Below are 15,030 nucleotides of genomic sequence, written 5' to 3'. Positions count from 1 at the left end.
ATATATTATTAAGATGACATGGTTCCAACTTCTAAGGTCCTGCTTGACATTATTTCCACTCTTTCTAATACCTTGGTATATGTTAGGTGCTCTATTTATAGTAATTATTCTGAGTAGCTATTCTATGCTATCTCAAATCTCATGTTTAGAACTTGGGATACTTAGCTATTAAATAAATATTTATTATTACTTATAGATAATAATGTATAGTAATAGTAAGCTCTAGAGTTAGGTGGATATAAAAGAGGCTGATATCCCTCTAATATTTCTCATCTATATCTTAATTGGATTATAATTAATACTTTTATCTATCTAGTATCTATAATCTTACATAAAATGCGTGTCTTATTTATTATCCTTCCTTCTATTAGCAGTCTTTGTTCCTTGGCCTTTGCTCTTGGCCGTATAAATCTCCATAATAACTGCACTTTTCCTATCTACGTCGGGACTGACGCCTCTGTAGCTCAAAGTGTGATGGTTCTGCCAGACACCAGTTATACGGAAAACATACACAATCGCCGTCCTGTTGTAAACTGGGAGCTTACTCTCTCCCCACCCGGTCTCTCACAGGGAGCACCTCGAACGCTGTTTTCCTACCAGTTAGCTGCAGATGGGGTCCATTATTCTCTTCATGATATCTTTGGAGACCCTTTCGAGAGTTACCCAATCCTAGTCTTCCCTATATACCGTGGAGGTCCTGCTTGCCAAGTAATTCGATGGTCTGATGGTTTACCATCAGGCCGCACTCCGGTTAGGATTTGCGCAGGAACCACCAGTTACCATATAAGTATTTGCAGTCACATCTAAGGGATGATGATTTTTTTTTTGTTATTGGCGGTTACCATGTTATCTATCAAGTCATTCCCTAGCAAGATCTTCTGTATTTTTTTATATTTTATATTATAGAATGTTAGCTCTGCTTGGTATCTGGAACTGGAAGATGTGTTGCTCGTAAGATATCTTCTTACTATGACTTTTAATATCTTGTTACGGGATATATACTCCGTATGTTCCCGTGGTGCAGATCAATGGACGATATGATACACTAATGGGATCCCTGGAGGACTTTGTGATATGTGTTTGTTTGCATAGGAATAGCTTCATGTCTTGCATGATGTCTTACTTCATGTCTTTGAGTTATGGGTTCCTACATTGTTTCCTGAAACCCGTCTGTCCTACTGGGTTAACTGTCGAACAGAACCGGTCAGTATGCTTAATTTGCGTCCGTGCGTTAGGGAGGACTGGCAATTTAGGCAGGCTAGGGTTACCTGTGCTATACCGCACCAATTAGACCTCTGCAAGTCACATGGGACTAAAGAGATTTTAGTCCCAGTCCCATGAAAATTTAGAAAAAAAATCCCAGTCCCTTGGGCAGTCCATGGAAATATATACATATAATCCCATGACAGTCCCATGGAACTCCCTGTAATGACTGATTCCATCGCCAGATCGCTGCGGCCAATCAATGGGCTTACGGAATTGTGGCCAGCGATCTAAGGCACTCACGGGATATCTCAAGTGCCGGCCTTAGACTACGGGGGCAATCGCGCATTCAGGAAAACTAGAGTTTACAACCCCGCTCCGATCAGGCACCTGACCAGTGCCTGTCTTCATGTCTATAGAGCGAAGCCCTGACGAAGACTTCGAAAGGGCAAGCGATTATCTTGTATAATCCTATGTTCTTGCTGAGGAAACCACTTAGCAGAGATCCTATATATTTCCTGAAGTAATCACTACTGCAAGCTTTCTATAATCCATTCCTATATTCGGACTATTGTTCCACCTGTGAAGGTGCCAAACCAAGAATTGTCATTACAACTATCTAGGGAGCTATTCGACGGAATATTGAACATGGGGAGGAAAAAGGAAGCACAGCTTCGCTCTCGCAGCAGCTTGGCCTTATATACGGCTTTACGCCCTGCTGTTATGAGCTGACCTCATATGAAATAGGTTCGGGCAGTCAAGCCCTCACCGAGAACGTGCGACACGTGAAGATATTCCCGAGTACCGGACAGGCGCTGAGCATGACACCTAAGGATAACACCCTTGGGAAATGCATCCGGGATACTATTCCCAGGGCCGTACCAACGTTACCGAGCAAGCCCCGAACATACGGGAATGGCACACGAAGTTCCCTCACAAGCACCGAGACGGTGCTGAACGTACGGAGGAATTGACCGAACCAGCGAGCTCCTTATCCCTATATGAACTGCATGTACGAGCTGAGAATCTTGTTGTTTTCTTTCCTTCTTTTCTTCATGTTATGTTTTGTATTTTAATATGCCCTTACAGTGCGCATTAGGCGGGACTAGCCCGTAACACCTGCTAAGCGAAGCACTTGTCCGGATATGGCACCGACAGCTGGTGTGAGGTTATTCCCAGAAACGGTACCGCTAGGGCACCGTTCCGTATGTTATGAGCTGACCTCATGTTGGTATGGTTCGGGCGAAGCCCTCACTAAGCATGCAGCGCCGACATTCTTACTTGTCTACATTCCTACGTCGCTATGCAACACCTGCTGGAACCCTTAGCTTCCCCTTCCCATATAACATTCTATATGCCCAGAGAACCTGTTGTTTTTCCTTTCTCTCCTTTATTCCTCATGTTATGTTTTCTATTCGGTTTTTACTCCTATACTGAGTACCAGGCGGGACTAGCCCGTAACAATTCCCTACCATAGATTTTAAACAATACAACCAATACAATAACAATATAACAGATATTACAACAAATTCCTTTATTTTTACAAAAAGTCTTTGCCTCTTTATTATTCTTTATTCTGTGACAGTGGTCAAAACCATGGATTGAGCTATCTAGGTGCACCGAGTCTACAGGCAATATCAAACATGGAGAAGAAAAGGAAAGAAGAAAAAGAAGCTATCCGCCTAGCAAAGGATATTTATGCCTTCCCTTGTGTGAGGGCCTTTCCCAACTAGGCACCGCTCAAGGAGCAATCCCAATATGGCACTGTCAGGGTTCGAAGCCCTATCGACGGGAATACCCTCCTCAGTCCTACCAGCTCTGCCAAGAGTCTCCGCCACGGCGCCTTGGTGATAGCTTACCGTACGGCTGTCACACCAGGGATCAAAGCTTTATGAAGCTTTTATTCATGTGGTAAATGGTCTATCCTTGCCAATCCTTGGTGTTGGCGCCAATCCAAAAATTTCTGTCCTCGGAGCACCTTCGTGAGGCCGTCGGCGAGCATATTGTTCGTATCAACCTATTCAACGCGGAGGCGCCCACAGCGGATCTCCTGGCGCAGCCAGTGATGATAAATGTCAATATGCTTGAGGTTGGTGCGAAACTGAGGCTCCTCACTAGTCAATAGTAAAACGGTTTGCTTGTTGTCGCACTGAATGGTGAGCTCTCTATCAAGCTTGAAGCCAATCGATCTGAAAACGCGCTTCCAAACTTGAAGCCTTTTGGCGGCCTCTGTAGCGGCTCTAAGCTCGGCCTCGGTGGTTGACGTAGTAATCAATCGTTGCTTTGTGGCGCGCCAGTCAACTGGTCCTCCATATATCTGCACTAAATATCCCTCGGAGCTAGTGCGGTCGGCGTTATCCCCAAATGAAGCATCTGAGGCACATACAAATGCGTCAAAGATCGAGTTTCTTGGTGGTGAGTATTCGATTGCCAAGAACCGGGTTCCGTACAGATACTGGATCACACGCCTGATTTGCTGAAAGTGCGTAGGTGACGGATTTGTGGTGTGCTTGGCGAGCTCATTAACAGCTTTGGCAATATCGATACGTGTCATGATTGCTGCGTATAAGGCTGATCCAACGAGCTCTTGGAATAGGTGGATCTCCTGATTGGTTGCTGTACCAGTTGAAGCATCAATATCGACCGATATGGGCGTAGTTGGGCATTTCGTGGTGTTGAGTTGAAAACGTTCAGCGATCTTTGAGATATACGCATCCTGACAGAGCCAAATTTTGCGCTGAGCGCGGTCCCGTATGATCCTAATATTGAGAAACCACTCAAAATGCTCCATTTTTCGCAGTTCGTAAGCGTTCATAAGCCCTTTTTCGATTTCTTCAAAATTTCGCTGGTTTTTGGCCTTGTCGTAAAACACTAAGATGTCGTCAACAAAAAATAGTAGAAGAACGCCGTTCTTGATGAATAAACATTCTTCATCCGGTATTTGCGTGAATCCTAAGCGTAGAAGGGTTCTTGTCAGTTCTTTCTGCTACAACCTTGGGCTTCTGCGTAGTCTGTAGAGCGCTCGCTTCAATTTTATGGCCTGTCCAGGTTCTTTGAAGCCATCCGGAAAATATGTGTAAACGTCCTCATCTAATTCGCTGTTGACGAAGGCATTCACGGCGTCATATTGCACGATTTCTAGGTCAAATACGGCGGCGAGCGACATCATCGTACGGAAATTTCTTGAGGCCAGCGTTGCAGCCCTTGTAGCGAGCTCATTGGGCTCCTGGAGGTCACCACGTATGCAAATTCGTGCTTTGAACTTGGAAAGCTTGCCATATTTGTCGAATTTATATTTGAAGACCCATGTTAGTGGTAATATCTGTGTATTCTCAGGTTTTGGGACGAATTCGAACGTGCCTTTCCTTTTTAAGGTCTCAAACTCTGCTCTTGCAGCGGCGATAAATTCCTTCATAAAACAGTGCCGCAGGACGCCAGTCCAATTCTTAGGCTCTGGAGGCAGGTCCTCCGTAGAAAATGCGATCTCGATTCTTTCTTGGGCGGCGAAAAAGGTATTTGCTAGAGCTGAATCTCGTAGTAACTTTTCTCTAGTAAATAGAGCGCGTGTTTGCTTTCTCTGCCTTTTCGTAGCTGTAGAGCTTAATTCGGGGCTCAAAGCGCGTTTTGAGGCTATTCGCACCCTTTTGCTAGTGAGAATATTGGTTGTCGAGAAATCTGCACCGATTTCTCCAGATCTAGAGGCTATCCCACTTCTTAGTGCGCTCTCGCTGCTGCCTAGAGGGGTCTCTTGCCTAATTTTGACGTTTGGAGGCCTGTCGCTGCTGCCTAGAGGTCTCTCTTGCCTGATCGAGACGTTTGATTGCCTAATTAGGCTGTTTGATGGCGGGGAAGCTGTTCCTGGAGGGGTAGGTAGGTGATTTTTGACGTCATTTGGTTTGTCAACTGAATGGAACGGAGCTCTCTAATTGGCTAGATCCAAAAACTGTGGAGACTGGTCGTCCGGATTATTTATTTCTCCGTCACCCCCTTTGTGAGCTCTAGAGATATCTTCTATCTTGATGTCCTCGTTGGCTTCTTCTTCCTTAATATCCTCATCCTCCTCAAATCCTTGCTCCACCCCCCCAGTTGAGTCAATTTTTGGCTGCTCCACCTCAAGAATCTCACGATCGTCAATATTAGCTGGCTCTTAAGCTTCATTTTCTCCGTTTTCGTCGATTTCTGTAGCTACTGGTGGATTCTTTATTGCTGCTTCCTCTGGAGTGTCAATTTCTATGAGTTAGGGTAGGTCTGCCTCGGTCGCTGGCGCCTGAGCCTGCTCGATTCGTACTGGTTCACTGGCTAACGTGTTGCCTCCCACCCTCCTACTTAGGAACGTGGTTACAGTGCTTCTTTGCAGCCTTATCTCGTCGTCCACTAAATTAAATATAGCGTCAGGGTCTGCTTCCTTAATATTTGGTATATCGACATTGTCAATATATTTTGATATGCCTTCTCTAACAATTTCTTTAGCAAAAGGATGATCAGGGTCATATCTCTTGGTCTCGTCGAAAACCACATCTCAGGCACGAATGATCTTCGATCCGGTTGGTCCCATAACCCAGATCCGCCAAATATTGTGAGCCTTATAGCCCACAAGAAATCCGATTTGGGCGCGAGCGGCCATTTTGTGACTTTTCTTAGTGTCAATTCGTACGTATGCCTTGGCTCCGAATAGAAACAAGTTGCCAATATATGGTTTCGTTCTATAGGCTTTCTCATATGGTGTCATCCAACCCAGAGCTTTGACCGGGGTTCTATTTATAATCCATACCGAAGCTCTCATGGCCTCTGGCCATAATCCTTCACGTAAGTTCGATTCTTGAATTAGGCTTCGAGATCTCATGGTAATGATTCCGCCGGCGCGCTCCGCAGGTCCGTTTTGCTCAGGTGTATAGGATACAATAACAGTTAACTTTTTCTTGTGGTTGCGGCAATATTCTGCAAACAGGATTCCATTGATTGAGGACTCTCCATTAACATGAATCTCTTCAATAGTTGTCTTGAAGGTATGTTCAAGTTCTTCAATCAGTCTTTCTAGGTCAAAGTTTACTGATTTTGTGCGGGTTATTACTAGGGCGTGAAACTTCGTATACGGATCGACTGCGTGTAACGCGTACGTATCTTTGTTGATCGCCATGTTCATGACAATAATATCGACAAATACCTTTTGGAAGGGTCTTGTTGGTGGTGTCATCGGTACTCTGCTGATTTTCTTACGAGGATTGGTAATTCGGCAAACTTCGCATTGCTCCTGGAATCCTTCGCTATTTCAGCTTAGAACCTCATTCGTGGTGACGATTGCTCCCTCCGTGGCTTCTTTGATTTTCTGTATAGCCTCAGGTGCAAGGTGGCCAAATCGTTTGTGCCATACCGATGTAGGATCCTTTAAGGTGTTTTTCTCGAATGAACTCATGGCTAAGTCAAATGCTAACGAACATTTAGGATTTGTGTTTTCTTGCCATTCAAGCAAGAACAGCTTGCCATCACATTCAACATTACATAATTCTTACTTCGCTTTTTCACTCCACAAGCGGTCTTTTTTGCCGTCGAATTGTATGCTGTTTTTTTGAAGCTTGCTAGCAGATATAAGATTGGTATGCATCCCTTCAACAAACCATACCTCTAGGAGGCGAATTCCCTTTCGTCTAACCGCATGATTAATAAGGTCAGTTGGAAATAACGTTGCTTCGCTGGGTCCGATCATTTTTATCCGGGTATCGCCAACAAGTAGCCAGCGTACGTTTTCCTTCATATTGCGCAACCGGCTTCGATTATTGGTTATATGAACTGTCAAGTCACTGTCTAGGATCCACTCATTTCTTATATCCTGGTCGCTTTCTAAGGCTATAAGTGCTATCGCGGTGCCGCAAAAATCGTCAGAAATCTCGCCAGGGTCCAGGACCAAATATGACTGTTCTTCTTCTTCACCATTTTTCTTAGTATTCTTTGAAGAAGAGCCTTTCTTTTGGTTCCTGAGCTGTTGCTTCACACGTTTGAGCACCTTTGCTCTCGGGTATGCTGCTTGTTCTATTTTTTCGAATCTTTCTTCAATCGTGGGATCGGCCTTCCATCCGGGTGGACGTTTCTCCGGGTTTACATATAGGCAATCTTCAAATCGGTGCTTTTCCCTATCAATACAGGTTGGTGCTTAAGATCTTTGATTTACAGATTGTTGATCGTTCTTCCTAGGTTGATCCGTTTTACCGTCCAATGTGGCCATGGCGATATCTCTTTGGGAAGGTCGTTCTGATTTGGCGTAATCCTCGACCCAGCGATCGAAAGAATCCATGATATCGTCGATATCTAGCACCTTTTTAAGCAAGCTGTCGCTCATGCCGGAGTCCAAATCAATAATCCTGGTTGACCAAGTGTCGTGAAATTTAGGTAAAACGCCCTCGGTTGAATCAATGAAGTCCCTTGTCAATTGTTCTGACGGAATTGCTGTGAAATTAGTAAGATTCATATCCATTCTAAGGTCTCGCCATTTCTTTACTAATTCTTTGGGCTTCATGCCTCGTTTTGGTTGGGTGAGCTCTCGCTCTCGCTTGGTAAGCAAGGATTTTTCTCGTCCTTCTTTAGGGCCAAGCTTTCCTTGAAGCTTTTTGACAATTTCTTTAACGTCGCTAATATCCCTAATTATAGGCTTGTGTCCCACGTACACCGTGTTGAGAATATGGCCGCGTACTTTCTTCATACGAGTTTGGTGTTCTTGGTACCTAATCTGGTCGAATTGATATGCGGTCATATCGGTTTGGTATGTCTGAGTTAACAGCACATTATTAGCGGCGTTCTGGGCCTGGTCGCTCAGGGTTGGCTTCGTCGGTCTTATAGGCTTGGTCGGTGCTGAATCAAGCTCCATATCATCCGGGTTCGGATTTGGGTTAATATATTCCTAAACATCCTCCTTTGTTGCCTCTGTTCGGAGTTGTTCTATCCACTTTCTCCAGTCGTCCGACGACCTTAGGATAACGGTGTTGCTTTTGGTGTCCATTGCTAATCTTTGTGTATTGCTCTTAGGACCGTTCCGAAACCGTTTCACAATCAAGGATATCGCTGAGATGGGATTGGTATTGTGCGTTGTATAGGGCTTCCTGGTTGAGGATTGATACTGTGAATAGCTTCAAATATTGAATCTTTTACAGTGATCCCAGGCTCATAACTAACGGAAGAATTTTCGCACTAGCACTAATCCGTCAAGGATCAACAAAAGGAGATATATTGGGGTTAAAATGATTGATATTGTTGCACGATCCTCCCAACATCGCTATACTGTCAATCCTGATCCTTTTTATATACAAATATGTGGCAAAAGCTATCTTGCAAAACAAACAAGAATTAGAAATCAATCATTCGAACACATTCTGCTGTATTATCAATCTTTGGGGCAAATTGGTGCTCGTATTGCGTTGCTTTGTTGACAGTATTGAATGAATGAATGATGTTGTTGGATTGGCGGGTTTACTCCAGGCCAATCCTGAATGTATCTTACAAGGATAAGAAAAGAAGAAGTGACTAGCAAGATTGTGTGTATTGTGTTCTCTCTGTCTGTCTGAATACATCAGGTTCCAAAGCCGGGTTTTTATAGACATCTGGTGAGCTGGTTTTATCGAATCCGGCATGTAGGGTTGACATCATTTGTGACCTATCATGAGGGGTAAAATTGGGGGCTATAAAGTAGAGCTTCTGATTGACTGCCTCATTTGACTGCCTCTGGATATCCGGATTATCTGACACACCCCCTCAGCTGCAGAAAGCACTGTTTGCAAAGCTGGGAATGGCTTCATATATTGTCGGGCATGTCGTTGAGAGAAAGCAGTTCTTCGATGTCCGGGTTCTCTATATCTTTTTGCTGGGGAGCGAGACGGCTGTCGATATTCTCTACTCCGATTTGATTGAGAAATATTTGGTGTTCCTGCTTGCTGAGTGCCTTGGTGAGGCCGTTGGCAATCATATCTTTCGTGGGCATATAGTGCACTTGGACATCTCCCTTCTGTACCTCTTGTCGAACCCAGTGGTTGTGAATGTCAACGTGTCGAAGCTTTGTACGCAATCGTGGAGCATCTTTCTCAAGCAGTCCCAGCGTCTGTTTGTTATCGCAGTAAACGTGGAGGGTAGGTGTTTGGAATCGAATATCTAACTCCAAGAGCAGTCGGAGGATATATTTACCTTCCTTCACCCCCTGAGCGAGAGCTAACAATTCGGCTTCCGTAGTTGATGTTGTTACTGTATCCTGCTTGTTGGCTTGCCAACCAATCGTTCCTCCGAAAAGAGTCATAACGTATGCTTGCGAGCTCTTGCGGTCAAGTGTATTATCCCCAAAGGAGGCGTCTGTTGACACAGTGTAATCGTCTCCACCCCCCAACTTAAGAGCATATGTACGGAATCGTCTGAGATAGGAGAGCACTTTATCGGCAGCTTTATGGTGCTTAGGTCCAGGATTGGTGAGGAATCTCGCAAGCCTTGAGACGGCGAAGGCAACGTCAGGTCGCGTACTCACAGCAGTGTACATTATTGAGCCGACTTTTCGTTGGTATTTATGAATACTCGAGTAGTCAGCAGTGCCTTCGTATGGGAGTAGTTCCTCTCGTGACATAGGCACATCGTCGTTCTGGTGTGAGTCAACTAACTTGGCGATTTTGTCGATATAGGTGGCCTGGCTGAGCCATATAAGCTTCTTCTCTCGGTCCCTAACTATTCTCATTCCTAGGAACCAATCCAAGTCTTCGCCGCCGGTAATATTGTACTTTTTCCGCAGACGGGCCATAATCTCGTTAGCCTCCGCTTCTCGTTCCTTCTTATATGCGAGTACAATATCGTCAACGTAAAAGAAGAGGATAATCCCAGAGCGAAGCATGCAGCAGGGTTCATGAGGAACGGCCTTGAATCCAAGGTCCTTGAGGGTGCCAGTTAGTTCTTCTTGCCAGAGAAGAGGTGACCTGCGAAGCCCGTATATGGCTTTATTGATCCGGTAGATGAGACCTCTCTTCCGATAACCTGGCGGCATTTTCATGTACATTTCTTCATCGATTTTAGCGTTGACAAAGGCATTAACGGCGTCAAATCCTTTTATTTCGAGACCAAAGCGTGCACATATTGACATGAGTGTTCTGAAAGATCTAGCAGCGAGAGTGGCAGCGTAGGTGTCCCTCATGTCGTCTTCCTTCTCTTGATCTCCACGTGCCACGAGACGTGCTTTGCATTTCACTAATCTCCCCTTTTTATCAGCTTTATAGACATATACCCACATACAATCCAGAATCTGCTTTTCTCGGGCCTCCGATTGAGGCACTTCTGTCCAAGAACCCGCTGGATCATGGCTGTCAAGATGACCTATCTCGGCCTTCTGGAATAGGAGACCTAAAGGGTGAGACTCCACATCTCGATGAGTCTTTGGAGCCGGCGGAAGATCGCGGACCAGGAAGGACTGAAGTCGTCGTCCTCCCAGGACCTGTCTTGTGAGTCGCTCGTGGTCATAAATGTCTCCAGTCATCGTAGCCTGAAGCTGAACGGTAGCGCGCAGCTTCCTTCGAAGGCTGGAGTGATCAAATTTGACATTATTAACCTTATACTGACGATCTCGCGTGCCTGCTAGGAAAGCGGTTCTCCAGGGATTGAGCTTATCCCGGCATCGTGTCAAAACGGTATCAACGGTTCTAGTAGGAGCGCCAGCGACACCTTCCCTACTCTTCTTGAGTGAAACAGCGCTCCCAGCCTCAAGGAAATGCTTGCCACGAGTCCTCTGAGAGGAGTCTATAGAGTCACGCGTATTGAGAGCAGCAGCGCTACCTTCCCCAATATTTTCGCCAATAAGAGCGCCAGCGACACCTTCCCTATTGGTTGCTTCCTGAACGAGAGCAGCAGCGCTACCTTCCCCGTCAGTTGACATGCTAGCAGCGTGCTCAGAGCCTTCACGAAGAGTCGGATCATTATCTTGAACGATAGTTAAGCTGCCCGCCAGCAAAGCACTCGGGGGTGACTCTGGAGGCGTAGGGTAAGCATATTTATCTATTCTGTCTAACAATCTTTCTCCAACCGTGAGAGATGGGCCGCTTGAATCTTCAGAGACACGATTGCTCGGCTCTTCGGATTCTGAACCAGTTGACCCTTGAGTGGTCGTATGCTCATTGTTCCTATCTTGGTTAAAAGTAGCATCCTCCATTTCCTCATCCAAGTCATTGATATATTCAGGGTTGTTGGATACATCAATTCGCAAAAGCAACCGGGCTAATTCCTCAATAGAGACACCCAGTAACTCATCTTCCAATTCCAATAGATGTCCACTAAAGACACGGCTTTCATCAAAATCACGTCTCGTACACGTACGATAGCTCCCGTCTTTGGGTTCCAGATTTTGTATATGTTAGTAGAAGAGTATCCCACGAGATAACCTATCCAGGCCTTTGGATTGAATCGTTCGAGGCGGTTCTCCTTTTTCAGTGCGTTGGTGGTCATAGCATATGCCCGGCAACCATATACCTTCAAATGGCCAATCTGAGGCTTCTGGTCTTTGATACTTATCCCATTCATCAAGGCAACTTGGGTGTGAAAGACGTCGAATGGTGTCTTCTATTGTGATCCATACCGGGGGGATAGGTTATAAAGATATACGGCTGCACGGCATATCTCTGGCCATAGATCCCTAGGGAACCGTGCACTCGCTCTCATCGCTCTGCCTTTATCTTTAATGATCCGTCCAACCCTTTCTGCTCCTCCATTCTGCGCTTGAGCGTATGGTGCAGATGGCAGCAACTTGATGTGTTGTTCAGTGAGCCAGTCAGCTACTCTAGAGATAACCATTGTGATCTTGTTGTCCATTTCCATCCTCTTCGGTGTGAGATTATATTGTTTCTTGAGATAAGCGAAAAGCCATTTCAACATGTCAAGGATCTCAAGAGTGGTATGGCTAGTGAGATAAAAATCCCAGGTATAACCACTATAACGATCAGTGATTAACATCAGTGTTCTTATATCTTTATCATCCTTCAACGTTGTTTTCTCAAAATCGTGAATGTCGATAGCTAATTCGTCTCCGGGCAGTTCAGCAGGTTTCCTATATTCCCTTCGTACCATACGCTGAATCTTCGCCCATGCACATGCCTCACATTGAACTGTTGTAGGCCCCTTAGAAAGACCGGTCACTCGTACACCTTTAGTGGCATTAGCAAGGTGTTGAATAACCTGAGGACCAGGGTGGCCGAGGCGTGCATGCCATCGCTTTGCACTCGCTTTTCTCTCTTTCCTAGCGGTCCAGGAAGTGTGCTGGTGACGTCGTATAATAAAACCAGTTTTTATCATAGGATGGTCATGATTAATATATTCAAGAATGAACTGGCCTTCCATATCTCGAATATATGCCACTATTTGATGATCATCCTCGTGTCGGAGGCAGTCGTATCCTTGCCGGCCGTCCCACCAGATTCCTTGCTTTCTTAGCTGGCGGAGTGACACCAGATTGGCAACGAAGTCCTTGCAGTATGCTACCTCATAAAGGCGGAGAAAACGCAGCTGGTTGTTAGCGCCATGGACCTCGATATCGACTTCTCCATACCCGAGTATTGGAACTTTGTGAGTTCCTGCCCAGAGATAGTCTCCAGGCCGTGCTTTCTGAAAGTTGATAAAGCGCTCTATCTCATTGAAGACATGTATCGTGGAGCCTGAGTCTAAGATGGATGAATGCTTCAACGGATAATCATTTATTGACAGTGCGGCCAGGTCCTTTTCCATTTGGACAAAGTATGTGGCTTTACACCGGCCAACTGCCAATTTTGGAAGTCATTCTGAGGGTATTGGCTCTCCCTGGAATGTCGTCTTATCTTGGGTGATTCCTAGTATTTCCTTTGCTCTGCCTTGGGATCGGCTTCGAGAGCGAGGATGTTCTTTGTTAGCACTGAGCGTCAACTGCTCATGGTGTTTAACCAATTCGTCAATCATATTGGTGTTTTTCTCAGTCCATTCTTTTGCTCTCTCTTGACGATATATCCAAGGTTCAAAGTTATCTGGAACTGGAAGCCCAAGGTGTTGAAGGATATAAAAGCATGCTAGGAGAAAATGTCGTCCTCCACATGCCGGGCAGATTGGTGCAGTGGTTGTCCTCATATCCTCTGGCTTTATAAGCCTGGCTTTCTTACTTGGTCGTTCTCTGGAGTGAGATTGTGAGCGTCCTCGGGAGCGGTCCAGGGAGCGATTCTGACGTCGTGGCTGTTGTGGAGCCTCATGGTCACTTCTATTATCATTTCCTCCAGCCTGAGTGGCAAAGGATCCTCTTGATGGACGCCCCCGGAGGCGTATATGTGGTTGTTGAATAAGCCTTCGGAACATATTAGTAAGATCTCTTCGTTCCAGAGTCCCGTCATCAATCTTCTCATGAAAGTGGACTTTAAAAGTCGTTATCCAGGAGTGGTCAAGGAAGTCAATAGCGTCAAAGAATTTATCTGCCCATTCGATTGTGTTGGTGGCAATAGACATTTTCTTACGTTCTGCACGAGTAAGAACGTCATCCCATTTCACAATCCAGGCCTCTAAATCCTTAGTCGTTCTTGCCTGTTTGAGAAGGATGAACACCGCAGCATAGTCACTACTAATCTTACGATAAACGTCAGATTGGGGTTGACTAAGATGGCTCTTAAGATTTCGATATGCTTTTCTCCAATCCGGAGTGTTGCTGACACACATCTTGAGATAGCTTGGGTGTACAGTCTTCTTCATCCAGTTGAAAACCTTGTCGACATCTCGGCACTGAGTTTCTCAGAGTTGGTACAATACTCTATACTCGTTGTTATGGACGCTAAAGGCATAAAGCGCGTCTTTCTCTATCTGTTTTCTTCTTTCTTTATCCATCGTGTCCATAGTGCTAGGAACGTCTTCCTGGGACTCAGTGCTTTGGACGGTCTCCGAGTCCTGGGATGGTTGACTAGCAGTATGGCCACGAGTACCTGCAGCCGCTCCAATCCTCGCGGTCGAGGCTGAAGGAGTAGGGCCAGTCGGAGGTGCGACTGGTGGCTGAGAGGGCAGTGGTATATCCTTTAGCATGAAGTCCTTGATACGTCGGACTTCAGGCTTAGGGATAGGGTCCTCGATTCCTTGGAGGACCAGGAGAATATGGTACGTCTCAGCTTGGTTGAGTAGAGCGGTTTCCCACTCATCCCAGTCATCCGGAGAGTTGAGACGTACGTCGTTGGTGATGCTTGAAGCCATAATGGTGTCGAATGTCGAATGGAATCCCCTTCGATATGGGTAGGCAGGGGTAGTCAGACTCTTAATTGTTGGATTGGCGGGTTTACTCCAGGCCAATCCTGAATGTATCTTACAAGGATAAGAAAAGAAGAAGTGACTAGCAAGATTGTGTGTATTGTGTTCTCTCTGTCTGTCTGAATACATCAGGTTCCAAAGCCGGGTTTTTATAGACATCTGGTGAGCTGGTTTTATCGAATCCGGCATGTAGGGTTGACATCATTTGTGACCTATCATGAGGGGTAAAATTGGGGGCTATAAAGTAGAGCTTCTGATTGACTGCCTCATTTGACTGCCTCTGGATATCCGGATTATCTGACACGAGTCTATGAGAAGGATTGTGTAATTAGCGCACTAGTGCCCTCTAGGGTTAGTCCCCCCCGGGCGTAATAAACATCATTCATTCATTCATTCAGTATTGTTGGTTTAGCTGTATCCCGTATCACTAAGCATAGGGCAGTGAGCAGGGGCGGTCCAACTGCCCTTACAAGGTGAGTCTGCTTATAGCACGAATTCCGTATATTCTAATGACTATCCCCCAGAAACATAGGGGGATGGGGTGTCTAACTAACTATATAGGAGGTTGCCGCGTACGCG

The 15,030-nt window shown here is 45.6% G+C and overlaps 5 protein-coding genes across 5 annotated transcripts; 1 reads left to right on the top strand and 4 right to left on the bottom strand.

The window, feature by feature from the left end:
* Window positions 1–3,220: 3,220 nt before the first annotated feature.
* EYB26_008674 (uncharacterized protein) lies at window positions 3,221–3,994 on the bottom strand (the record flags this gene model as incomplete). The annotated part of the gene is made up of 1 exon (XM_054267925.1): window positions 3,221–3,994. One exon carries the CDS (start codon window positions 3,992–3,994, stop codon window positions 3,221–3,223), a length of 774 nt encoding a protein of 257 aa, XP_054123900.1.
* A 195-nt stretch (window positions 3,995–4,189) lies between these two features.
* EYB26_008673 (uncharacterized protein) lies at window positions 4,190–4,618 on the bottom strand (the record flags this gene model as incomplete). The annotated part of the gene is made up of 1 exon (XM_054267924.1): window positions 4,190–4,618. The coding sequence occupies one exon, from the start codon at window positions 4,616–4,618 to the stop codon at window positions 4,190–4,192; it is 429 nt and encodes a 142-aa protein (XP_054123899.1).
* Window positions 4,619–5,680: 1,062 nt separating this feature from the next.
* On the top strand, window positions 5,681–6,098 carry EYB26_008672 (uncharacterized protein; the record flags this gene model as incomplete). The annotated part of the gene is made up of 4 exons (XM_054267923.1): window positions 5,681–5,779; window positions 5,845–5,853; window positions 5,913–6,009; window positions 6,076–6,098. The coding sequence occupies 4 exons, from the start codon at window positions 5,681–5,683 to the stop codon at window positions 6,096–6,098; spliced, it is 228 nt and encodes a 75-aa protein (XP_054123898.1).
* A 1,253-nt stretch (window positions 6,099–7,351) lies between these two features.
* On the bottom strand, window positions 7,352–8,062 carry EYB26_008671 (uncharacterized protein; the record flags this gene model as incomplete). The annotated part of the gene is made up of 1 exon (XM_054267922.1): window positions 7,352–8,062. One exon carries the CDS (start codon window positions 8,060–8,062, stop codon window positions 7,352–7,354), a length of 711 nt encoding a protein of 236 aa, XP_054123897.1.
* A 4,913-nt stretch (window positions 8,063–12,975) lies between these two features.
* On the bottom strand, window positions 12,976–14,397 carry EYB26_008670 (uncharacterized protein; the record flags this gene model as incomplete). The annotated part of the gene is made up of 2 exons (XM_054267921.1): window positions 12,976–13,938; window positions 13,987–14,397. The coding sequence occupies 2 exons, from the start codon at window positions 14,395–14,397 to the stop codon at window positions 12,976–12,978; spliced, it is 1,374 nt and encodes a 457-aa protein (XP_054123896.1).
* Window positions 14,398–15,030: the final 633 nt, after the last annotated feature.

Source organism: Talaromyces marneffei, chromosome 7 (genome assembly GCF_009556855.1).
Source record: "Talaromyces marneffei chromosome 7, complete sequence".
NCBI lineage: Eukaryota > Fungi > Ascomycota > Eurotiomycetes > Eurotiales > Trichocomaceae > Talaromyces > Talaromyces marneffei.
This window is presented reverse-complemented; position numbering and strand designations above follow the sequence as displayed.